Below are 12757 nucleotides of genomic sequence, written 5' to 3' on the forward strand. Positions count from 1 at the left end.
GTACAACTGCCTGTCTAATGGTTTGCTGGGTTTCTTCTGTGAGTTGCTTGTCTTTCAGTGTTGTTTCTAATGCTGCTAAGGAATCTTTCTTGTCTGCATCCTGGAAGTTGTAATTTAATCCTCTTACTAAGACTGCTTTTTCAGTGTCTGTTAAGGGTCGGACAGACAAGTTTTTTTTATTTATGCTTCTGTGTTTTTACTTTGCGTAAGTATGTCTAGTTTTTCTGCAGATTTAGTTTTTTGATTTTCTGTGTTTGTCGCTGTCTAATATCTATGGCTTGTTGCACTGTGTCTGTCCATTCATGGTCTGTTGCATGAGCGAGTAAAGATTTTTGGCGCCAAAGTTGTATTTACAGAGTCTGTTGTGAGCATCATTAATCATTTCTCGAAGCATTCTGTGGCAGTTTTGCTCTGCTATTCCTTTGGCTAGTGGGGTGTTCAGAGGAGATTTGTATTTAAAACATTTAGGTAGCATCAGTTTCCTTAGGTATTCGTGCAGGAAGTACAGCTCTTCCCGGGTGGCGCTCTATCGGATGGAATTGGTTTCCCATTTTCAGGCATATTGCGCCCATAGATGTTAGCGAGTTTTGAGAAGATTTGTAGCTCAGGTTCTGGTTCTGGATGTAGGTTTGCTCGCTGAGCTGGAAGGTTCATTTATTGAGATATGTCTCCTTATTAAACTTGATACATATGGCTTATATTTTTAAGTTTAAGTTAGTCTGGAGCAGTGTTTTGTAGAGGAGTAAGATGGGGCTATGTTCGGGGTCTGCTGATTGGAAGAAGCAAAAATGGCCCTTAGTAGAGTGATACTTGTCAGATGTGGGAGTTTAGAGAGAACTTACATGTTACTGAGGATTGTATCTGCAATATATTCCATTGTTTACGAATCCTATCGGGTCGAATGGAACGGTTGGAGCAACAGTTAAGAGGAAATGAGGAATTTGCAACAGCAAGGGGGTGTGTTGGATAGCACTTACAGGAAGGGAGAAATGTCACAGTTATAGTCACATAGATGGGTTAACTCCAGGAAGGGAAAGAGAGATAGGCATATAGTGCAGGAGTCTCCTGTGGCTATCCCCATTTCAAGCAAGTATGTTGTTTTGGAAAATGTAGGGGGTGATGGATTCTCAGGGGAATGTAGCACAAACAGCCAAGTTTCTGGTATCGAGACTGGCTCTAATGTAAATGAGGGGTATGTCGGGTTCCAAGAGATCAACTTTATAAGGGAAATGATTAGTTGGGCACAGACAGAGGTTTCTGTGGCCAGCAGTGGAAATTCAGAATAATGTGTTGTTTCCCTGGTGACAGGATCAAGGATGACTCAGAGGGTGCAGAATGTTCTCAAGGTGGAGACAACCCAGCAGAAGGTCATTATCCACATTGGAACGAATGATATAGGAAGGGAAAAGGTTGAGATAGTGAAGGGAGCATACAGAGGGTTAAGCAGGAATTTAAAAAGAGGTTCTCACGATTAGTAATATCTCGATTATTCCCAGTGCTGCGAACTAGTGAGGATAGGAATAGGAGGATAGAGCAGATGAATGCATGGCTGAGGAGCTGGTGTATGGAAGAAGGGTTCAAATTTTTGGATCATTGGAATCTCTTCTGTCGTAGAAGTGACCTGTACAAGAAAGATGGATTGTATTTGAAATGGAAGGGGACTAATATTTTGGCAGGGAGATTTGCTAAAGCTGCTCGGGAGGATTTAAACTAGGAAGGTGAGGGGGGCGGGGAGGGGGGGGGAGGAGGTGTGGGGAGGTGGGACCCATGGAAATAGTGAGGAAAGAGATCAATCTGAGACTGGTACAGTTGATAAAAAAGTGAGCCAAACAGAGCAGGCAGGGACAAAGCAGAGAACAAGGTAGGAATGATAAATTAAACTGCATTTATTTCAGTGCAAGACGCTTAACAGGGAACTCAGTGCATGGTTAGGAACATGGCACTGGGATATCATAGCAATTACAGAAACATGGCTCAGGGATGGGGAGGACTGGCAGCTTAATGTTCCAGGATACAAATACTACAGGAAGGACAGAAAGAGAGAGAAGAGAGGAGGGGGGGGGAGTGGTGTTTTTGATAAGGGATAGCTGTACTGAGGGAGGATATTCCCAGAAATTCATCCAGGGAAGTAATTTTAGTGGAACAGAGAAATAAGAAAGGGGTGATCACCTTTATTGAGATTGTTTCTCAATTTCCCTCTGACTATTAGGGGGGTCTATAAAACAGAGTTGTAAGTAGATCTCAATTATCTGTTAGAGTAATAGGGTGGTCATGGTAGGGGATTTTAACTTTCCAAACATAGACTGGGACTGTCATAGTATTAAGGGTTTAGATGGAGAGGAATTTGTTAAGCACGTTGAAGAAAATTTTCTGATTCAGTATGTGGATGTACCTACTAGAGAAGGTGCAAAACTTGACCTATTCTTGGGAAATAAGGCAGGGCAGGTGACTGAGGTGTCAGTGGGGGAGCATTTTGGGGCCAGCGACCATAATTCTATTAGTTTTAAGACAGTGATGGAAAAAGATAGACCAGATCTAAAAGTTCAAGTTCTAAATTGGAAAAAGGCACATTTTGAAGGTATTAGGCAAGAACTTTCAAAAGCTGATTGGGGCAGATATTTGCAGGTAAAGGGATGGCTGGAAAATGGGAAGCCTTCAGAAATGGGCTCATGAGAGAGAAGAGACAGTATATTCCAGTCAGGGTGAAAGGAAAGGATAATAGGTATAGGGAATACTGGATGACGGGAGAACTTGTGGGTTTGGTTAAGAAAAAGCAGGAAGCATATGTCAGGTATAGACAGAGTAGATCAAGTGAATCCTTGGGAATAGACCTGGTCTATTCATCCTATCTATACCCATCATGTTTTTATAAACCTCTTTTAAGACATGGTGGCACAGTGATTAGCACTGCTGCCTCACAGTGCCAGAGACCAGGGTTCAATTCCCGCCTCAAGCAATTGACTGACTGTGTGGAGTTTGCACATTCCCCCTGTGTCTGCGTGGCTTTTCTCCGGTTGCTCCGGTTTCCTCCCACCGTCCAAAAATGTGCAGGTCAGGTGAATTAGCCATGCTAAATTGCCCGTAGTGTTAGGTAAAGGGGTGAATGTAGGGGAATGGGTCTGGGTGGACTTGTTGGGCCGAAGGGCCTGTTTCCACACTGTAAGTAATCTAATCTAGTCTAATCTAAAAAATAAGTCACCCCTCAGCCTCCATTTATTTTATTATATATTTTATCTCTCCACTGAATCTCCTCACTTGCACTGTTACATCCTTTGAGCTCCAACACATCACAAACGACATTAGGTTGGGTTTTAAACTCAGTACGCAGCTAATTTAACCATCCTATCAAGCTTCGTAACTGCTTGGATCCTCCTTTGGACGTAACATCATCTTCATGAGGATCTGACCTGATTTGTTGGTATATGCTTAATGTTTCCTGGATGTAGTTATTGAGTCAAGGTTGCTACCAATCTAGTATTCTAATGCCATGTCATCACATTCCAGGCACTTTTCTGTCTGTATGAAAAATCCACCTTTCATATTTCCTTTAAACTTACCTTCTTTTATTTAAACCTTTGTCTCCTAGTAATTGGTGTTTCTGCCTTGCGAAAAAGACTCCAGATATCCGTTCTATTCATGCTTCTCATAACCTTATAAACTCCTTGATCACTCCTCAGCCTTTGACATTCAAGGTAAAACAAACCAAGTTTATTTAATCTCTCATCATAGCAAGAGATTAGGCAAGTTCCTGGTGAACCATTTCTGTATCCTGTCCCAAGTCAACCTGTGTGGTGACCAGAACTGTACAGAATACTCCAAATGTGCTGAACTAAAGTTCTACATAGCTGCAATATGACTTGCCAATATTTCTAGTCTGTGCCCCGCCTGATGAAGGCAAGCATGCCAAATGCCTTCTTGATCACTATCTCCTTGTGTTGCCACTTTCAGGGAACTGTGGATCTATATACCTCGATCCCTCTGTATGTCAATGCTACTCATGGTTCATCCATTTGTGGTATACTTTCCTCCTGCATTATACCTCCCAAAATGGCATTATACCCAGCATTTTCCAGATTAAACTCCACTGCCATTTCTCTACTCAAGTCTCAAACCTCTCTATATCCTGGTGTGTCGTCTGGCAATCCTCCTCTCTATCTGCAGCTTCCCCAATTTTTGTGTCATTCACAAACTTACTCATCAGGCCACCTATATTCTCCTTCAAATCATCTAATATATATATTTGGGGTCCCAGCACTGATCCATGCAGAACACCACTGGTCACATATTTCCAATGTGAAAAACACTGTTCTGCCACTACTCTCTGTCTTCTCTGACTAAGCCAGTTGTGTATCCATTTTACCAGCTCATTGTGGATCCCATGTGACCACATCTTTTCTAACAGCCTGCCATGAGGAACCTTGTCAAAAATACTTGTTAAAATCCATATCGAAAACTTCCCTGCCCTCATCAATCATTTGATGCTCAAAAAGCTTCAGCTTCTTCTTTATATTGATGTTTCCTACTATCTCAACGTACTGCTCCCAAGACTTACCATCCACTATGTCCTCCTCTTTTGTGACTACCAATGTAAGGTATTCGTTAAGGATCTCTTATCCATTTAATGTAGCTCTGCGCATAAAATCCCTCGTGTCATTGGCTGGTCTGACCCTTTCTCCAGCTTTCCTATTGCTGCTTATATATGTGTAGAATACCTTGAGATTTTCCTTCATCCTATTTTCCAAAGACATTTCATGGCTGCTTTTAGACCTTCTGATTCCTTATTTCAGTTCTTTCCTGCTTTCCTTACATTTTCAAGGGCTCTGCCTGTGTTCAGTTTCCTAAATCTTACTTTTTCAACTTCATACCGGACTTCCTGAAGACCTATTGTAGGACCTCATCTTTCTTTCTGCCACAACCAATATTGCGGCTCACTGTCCCCCTTCAGAATATCCTGTGCTTGCTCAGAGATGTCCTTAACCTTGGCACTAGGAAGACAATACAATATCCTGAAAACTCACTCGCAGCCACAGAAATATTTATCTGTGTCATGGTTCCTCATTTATACAGTCCCCGATCACTACTACCTACCTACCTACTCTTCGATACTCCCTGTTGGACAACAGTACCAATCTGTCTGGTGCTGCTGCTTTCCTCTGAGAATCCATCACCCTCAACAGTATTCACAATGGTATACCTGCTTGAGAGGGGAATGGCCATAGGGGACTGCCGGTCCATCTTACTCATTTTCCTTGTGGTCACCCAAGTCGTCTTGGACTGTGTAATCCTTACTGGTGGTGCGACCAGCTCGTTAAATATGCTATCCTTGACTGCTGCACTGATACTCCAGAGTGAGTCCATCTGCAGCACCAACTATGCCATACAACAAATCAGGAGCTGCAGCTGAACACACTTCCTGCATACATACTCACCATAGACACAGGAAGTGTCCCTGATTTTCCACATATTACAGAAGAGCACTCTCCTTCCATTTTCAACCTTATCAACTACAGATAACAATACGAGCTGATTACATTAGCCTTAACGACATGTCAACAAAATCACTTCTGTCACTCCCATGCTCTTTCCTAGCAGGCTGCAACTACAAAACAAAAGTACATTAACTCTCTCCAGGCACTACTCACTCAAACTGCAACCTGGATTCCTGAGCAGCCAAGCTTAAATCCATGATCCTCTTCTCAGTTGTGGTGACTGAGCTGACTTCGCTCAGAATCGTCCTCAGTCACTCAAGTAAGGACATCAAAGGTTACGGGGAGAAGGTAGAAGAATGAGATTGAGAAACATATATTAACCATGATCAAATGGTGGTGCAGACATTATGGGTCAAATGGCTTAATTCTGTTCTTATACACGTGGTCTTATTATATTCAAAGCTGTTTTGAGATCAGCAACCTATAATCATTCTGGAAATCCTGGTTGGTGAGCAATAAAGAGCACCTCCAACCTCTCGAGGCTGCAGACCATCTCTTCAGTAAACTAACTGCCTGTTCAATCACAAATTGTGTCACTGAACCATACAATACAGAAGCTCCCTTTGCCCCATCAAATCTGTGCTGATCTATCTACACTAAACCCACGTTCCAGCCCTTGGTCCATACCTTTGAATGTTATGACATTTCAAATGCTCATCAGAATACTTTTTAAAGGTTGCGAGGTTTCCTGCATCTACTACCTTCCCAGTCAGTGCATTCCAGACTCCCATTTCTCCAGCTCACACTTACTGGGATTAAATTCCATCTGTCACCGATTTGCCCATCTGACCAATCACTGTAATCTAAAACCTTCTTCTTCACTGTCATCATCTAGCCAAGCATTGTGTCATCTGCGAACCCACTTCTCACCCACTACACAGTCTGGTTGTAGTTGACTGTTTGAATGTTTGTCAGGTTTCTGACAGGACATAAGCCCAGTTTGAAACTGGGTGCCTCTTGCTTTGTAGCAGCCATCTCTGACGTCTGATTGAAGTCTGAAATGGAACATAGACTGCCACAGAATCATAGATTCCCTGCCATGCAGAAAGAGGCCATTCAGCCTATCGAGTCCACATTCCCCCTCCAAAGAGCTTCCCACCCTAGCCCTGACCCTATCCCTATGACCCCACATTTACTATGGTGGCTAATCCACCTAACCTGCACTTCTTTGGACTTTGAGAGCAACCAGAGCACCTGGAGGAATCCCATGCAGACCTGGGGAGAACATGCAAACTTCAGACAGAACATACAAACTCTAACAAAGGCTGGAATCAAGTTTGGATCCCTGGTGCCATGAGGCTGCAATGCTAAATATTAAGCCAGCACGCCACCCATAAACACAAGGCAGAGGGCACAAGCTTGATGGTAGCTTCCTGACAATTTGACCCATATCTACATAAAGATATGTTTTCACACCAGATGAACACTGAAATCCTGTGACTAACAGATACTTTGAACTGCTCTAGGGGTATTGTCGATGTGGTTCAAAAGCTGAGCATCCATTTGTTCATTGCAGACAAATTTGAATTAATTGCTGGCCCTTGCAAAAAAAAATTCATCAATCACCTGTTTTAAGCATTTGTGGATCATTGACTGGGTGACCCAGGATATATCTGTAGCAGAACTTTGAAGGATGAGAGATTAAAATCATTGAGAATAATTTTGATGATATGGTAACCTATGGTCACCAAATGCATCAGATAGATAAGCCCCCAGGGCCAGATCAGACACATCCAAGGTTACTACAGGAAGCAAGGAACGAGATTGCTGTGCCTCTGGTGATGATCATTGCACTCTCACTCACCACAGGAGTAGAACCAGATGATTGCAGAGAGGCTAATGTTATTCCTCTGTTCAAGAAAGGAAATAGGGAAATCCCTGGGAATTACAGACCAGTCAGTCTTATGCCTATGGTAGCAAGGTACTGGAAAGGATTCTGAGAGACAGGATTTATGACTATTTGGAAAAATATAGTTTGATTCAAGAGAGTCAGCAAGGCTTTGTGAAGGGCAGGTCATGTGTCCCAAGCCTTATTGACTTCTTTGAGGATGTGACAAGACAAGTTAATGAAGATCGAGCAGTGGATGTGGTGTATATGAATATCAGTAAGGCATTTGATAAGGCTCCCCATGGTAGGCTCATTCAGAAAGTTAGGAAGTAGTGGATACAGGGAAATTTGGCTGTCTGGATACAGAATTAGTTGGCCGAAAGAAGACGGCAAGTGGTAGTGGATGGAAAATATTCTGCCTGGAGATTGGTGACCAGTGGTATCCTGCAAGCCCTCTGCTCTTTGTAGTTTTTTTAAAATGACTTGGATGAAGAAATGGAAGGGTAGGTTGGTAAGTTTGCCGATGACACAAAGGTCAGTAGTGTTGTAGACCATGTTGAGGGCTATTGCAGGCTACAACAAGACATTGACAGGATGCAGAGCTGGGCTGGGAAGTGGTAGATGAAGTTCAACGAAAGTAAATGCGAAGTGTTTCATTTTGGAAGGTCAAATTTGAGTGCTGAATACAGAATTAGAAACAGGATTCTTGTCAGTGTGGAGGAACAGTGGGATCTTGGCATCTGTCAAAGTTGCCATCCAAGTTTGATAGGGTTGTTAAGATGGTGTATAGTATTAAGGCCTTCAGAGGAATTGATTTTAGGAGTTGCGAGAGTTTACTGCAGCTCTATACAACCCTGGTTTGACCATACTTAGAAAATTGTGTCCAGTTCTGGTGTCCTCATGGGGCTCAGTGGTTAGCACTGCTGCCTTACAGCGCCAGGGAGCCGGGTTTGATTCCAGCCTCGGGCGACTGTCTGTGCGGAGTTTGCACATTCTCCCCGTGTCTGCATGGGTTTCCTCTGGGTGCTCTGGTTTCGTCCCGCGGTTGAAAGATGTGCATGTTAGGTCAATTGGCTATGCTAAATTGCCCATAGTGTTCAGGGATGTGGAGGTTAGGTGAATTATTCAGAGGTAAGTATAGGATAGTAGGGTCGGGAAATGGGTCTGGGTGGGTCACTCTTCAGAGGGTCAGTGTGGACTGGTTGGGCTGAAGGGCCAGTTTCCACACTGTAGGGATTCTTTTCTATGATCATTATAGGAAGGATGTAGATGCTTTTGAGAGGGTGCAGAGGAGATTTACCAGGATGCTGCCTGGATTGGAGGGCATGTTTTATGAAGAGAGAAGGAGGAAGAGAGGTGACTTGATAGAGGTATACAAGGTAATGAGGGGTATAGATAGAGTAGAGAGACAGTGACTTTTCGCCAGGGCAGAAGTGTCTGTCACAAAGATTCATAAGTTTAAGATAATTGGAGGAAGGTATAGGGGAGATGTTAAAGGTAGGTTCTTTACACAGAGAGTGCTGGGTGCATAGTGTCAGAGACATTAGGGACATTAAAATGACTGCTGGACAAGCACATGTCCGCCAGTAAATTGAGGGGTGTGTAGGTTGGGTTGATCTTAGATTAAGATAAAAGCTCACCACAAGGTGCCTGCACTGTTCTATGTTCCATGTTCTATTCAGGCTGGAGCTGACTGTAACCATCTGATGCAGTAACCTGAGCCATCTGATGGACTGTTGTTTGGATCTGTTCGGGAAGCTGAGTCTCTTCTGTGACACCCTGTGTCATGAATAATGCTACTTTTCTCTCCAGTTTCTCTTGCTATTGCACCTATTATTGCTGCCTGGCTATAGATATCTGAACAGCACGTTGCCCCAGGTCCTTTTGCTCTTCCATTTGGTTTCTATACAAGGTTTAAACTAAGGCAGCCATGCATGTGGTGTAATCAAAGTGTAAAAATAACACTGAGCAAATGTGGAGATACAGCCATGAATACTGCATATATATTGCAATAACCCTGAGGTTTGAATATGACCATAAGACCATAATAAGACCATAAGACATAGGAGTGGAAGTAAGGCCATTTAGCCCATCGAGTCCACTCCGCCATTCAATCATGGCTGATGCGCATTTCAGCTCCACTTACCAGCATTCTCCCCGTAGCCCTTAATTCCTCTAGACAACAAGAACCTATCAATCTCGGCCTTGAAGACATTTAGCGTCCCGGCTTCCACTGCACTCCGTGGCAATGAATTCCACAGGCCCACCACTCTCTGGCTGAAGAAATGTCTCCGCATTTCTGTTCTGAAATGACCCCCTCTAATTCTAAGGCTGTGTCCACGGGTCCTAGTCTCCTCGCCTAACAGAAACAATTTTCTAGCATCCACCTTTTCAAAGCCATGTATTATTTTGTACGTCTCTATTAGATCTCCCCCTAATCTTCTAAACTCCAACGAATACAATCCCAGTATCCTCAGCCGTTCCTCATATGCTAGACCTGTCATTCCAGGGATCATCCGTGTGAATCTCCGCTGGACACGTTCCAGTGCCAGTATGTCCTTCCTGAGGTGTGGGGACCAAAACTGGACACAGTACTCCAAATGGGGCCTAACCAGAGCTTTATAAAGTCTTAGTAGTACATCTCTGCTTTTATATTCCAACCCTCTTGAGATAAGAGACAACATTGCATTCACATTTGCTGCCTCAATTGCTTAAATTTCCCTCTATTTCTAAAAACCAGAGAATGTAATATTAAATGCGAAAATGTTTCCATATTGTTGTTCCACGTAGCTCTGGTTTCCTCCCACAGTCCAAAGATGTGGAAGTTAAATGATTTGGCCATGCTAAATTTCACTATAATATGTGGGGTAATGTCGATAGAGCCAGGAGCTAGTCGGGTGGGATGTTATTTGGAGGGTTGGTGCAATCGGCTGAATAACCTCTTTTTCAGCACAATAGGAATTCTTTGATTTACCAAAGTTTTGATGTAGGGCCTAACCGGCGTGTAATTCACTTCTTATCCTTCTTTTGCTTGTTTTATATCACACAACTGCACCCATATTCTTACGGGCTAAAACTCTTCTTCACAGACCTACATAGATTTTTGAGCATTTTATGTTCTTATTTCAGATTTCTAGCATCCACAGATCATTTTGTGTTGGATGTGAAATAGATGATCTTGCCAATTATTTCTAATTTTCTTTTTTATTCATTCATGGCATGTGGATGTCACTGGTTAGACCAGTATTTATTGTCCATCCCTCATTTAAGAGTCCGTGATATTGTTGTGGGTCTGGAGGATATGTAGGCCAGACAGGGTAAAGACAGCAGTTTCCTTCCTTTAAAGAGCATTAGTGAACTAGATAGATTTTACTGACAATCAGCAATGGTTTCACATTCGTCAACAGACACTTGAGTCCAGATACTTATTGAATTCAAGTTCTACCATATGCTATGGGGAGGATTTGAGCCCTAGTCCCAGGACATTACCTGTGTCAATAGTCATATGATAGTGTCACAATATTAATATAATAATATAGTAATATCATGTTGCGTACAAATGGTCTGCTATACCTCAGCACACTTCAGATATAACCATCAATTGACTGAATGTGAACAACTTTGAGAAATCCTAAAGTTACAAAATATAATATATAAATGAGAGTTTTTTCTCTGTAAAGTAATGGCATCATTCGCATTATTCCCACAATACTAATGAAAGATGAATAAATGTTAGGAGCCAGAGAAGTTATAGAGGTTTATAAAATCATGAGCATGGATAGAGTAAATAGACAAGGAGTTCCTCTGGGATGGGGGAGTCTAGAACTAGAGGGCATAGGTTAAGGGTGAGAGGGAAAAGATTTAAAATGACTTCAGGAGCAACTTTTTCACATAGAGGGTGGAACGTGTATGGAATGAGCTGCCTGAGGAAGTGGCTGAGGCTGGTACAATACAACATTTAAAAGACATCTGGATGGGTATATGAATAGGAAGGGTTTAGAGGATAAGGGCCAAGTGCTGGAAAATGGGACTAGATTAATTTTGGATATCAGGTTGGACCAAAGGGTCTGTTTCTGTGCTGTACATCTCTATGATTATAACTCTATAAGTTGCGCTAGGGATGTGTAAGGGAAAAAGGGAAGAAGCTGTAGTCATTCTGGTCTAAACCTGCCATTGATGTTCAACTTTTTTTTTTGTAGCTGAATACCAGAGTAGTCTGCAAGAAAAGCTTCCTCTCATCATTGGATCAGCAGCTGCTGGGCTAGTCTTCATAATTGCTGTTGTAGTCATATTGATCGTTTGCAACAGGTAACTCAATTCTTTCACAAACTTCCAAACATTTATGATAGTTTTTTTTTGATGTGTGATCTCTTGTGCAGCTTATTTCTGTAGATGAGTTTCCTTAAAAACAGTGTTTTTAATCAACTTGTTTGAATATGATAGGACACATTCGCATTAAGGTTAGGACATAAACCCAGATTTTGGGCCCAGAGGACATTACAATAGTGCCAGCAGATCCCAATCTATAAAAATCCTTCAATGAAAAGATCTTTTGAAATGTAGCAATGTTGCTACTGAGTGTTACGGGCAAGTTCTCAGCAGTATGCTAATGATTAAATAGTAGTTGCTTAGTTAAGAACTGGTTACATTTCCCGTCTGGATCTCTGTATAGACCAATGAGACTTTGCAATATTTGCCTTCCTCAATGGGTCTGCAATGCTGTACAATCCTGAATTAGTGCAGCCATAGTGCTGCACCTTGTCATACAGAGAATCCATTTTGGTTCAGTCAGTCTCAAATCCCTGATGCTGGCACAAAGAAAACTGAAGGAATTTGAATCTGTCTCTACATGTAGCATTGCTCCATGTTCACTACTCATTTTACATGTAGATAATAGAATTATTGTGTACATATTAATAATTAATGTGTGTCGTTGAGGGTGAAGTGGCATTATTTTGTTTTATCTATTCCACCAGAGTTAACCAACATAGGGGTAAAGGTTAGCAAAATTGAATGGTGGAATGAGTTTAATGGCCTTTAACAAATCTCAATTTTCACATTCTTAGCCCAAGCATTAAAAAAAAATACAGAGCAGAAATAAGCATTAAAACACAACTTTTTCTTTTATTACTGTTTAAAAGTCCTGAATCCTGTTTTTGATCCCCTGAAATTCATATCCTTAAGACTACTGGACCTAACTTTTTCATTTCTACCAACACTAACTTCTACAGGTCACTTATCTTCTGCCCAGACTCCCAGCTCCAAGATCAAGGTTTCCAGTTCCAACAAGGGTCAAGCTTCCGGCTCGAAGGTCCATCCTTCCAAGCTGCCAGGTCTAAGCTCCCAACTCCTAGCTCTTTGTTTTCCACTGTTTCTCCCTTGTCATTGCTACCAATTAAGCATTTTAATTTGTTTACCAGTGGATAATCCCCGTAAATAT

At 42.1% G+C, this 12757-nt stretch overlaps 1 protein-coding gene across 3 annotated transcripts in view; it reads left to right on the forward strand.

Annotated features, from left to right (window-relative positions):
* The window catches only part of LOC140487179 (ephrin type-B receptor 2), a 718490-nt gene that overhangs the window by 567957 nt on the left and 137776 nt on the right, over positions 1-12757 (forward strand). For 2 of the 3 annotated variants that reach the window (XM_072586828.1, XM_072586829.1), the window contains 2 exons: positions 11517-11625; positions 12549-12650. In XM_072586828.1, coding sequence (XP_072442929.1) covers positions 11517-11625; positions 12549-12650 — 211 coding nt within the window. The remainder of the gene's footprint in view (positions 1-11516; positions 11626-12548; positions 12651-12757) is intronic. The other variant, XM_072586830.1, reaches the window with a different exon arrangement.

The sequence above is a fragment of the Chiloscyllium punctatum genome, chromosome 16 (genome assembly GCF_047496795.1).
Source record: "Chiloscyllium punctatum isolate Juve2018m chromosome 16, sChiPun1.3, whole genome shotgun sequence".
Lineage (NCBI taxonomy): Eukaryota > Metazoa > Chordata > Chondrichthyes > Orectolobiformes > Hemiscylliidae > Chiloscyllium > Chiloscyllium punctatum.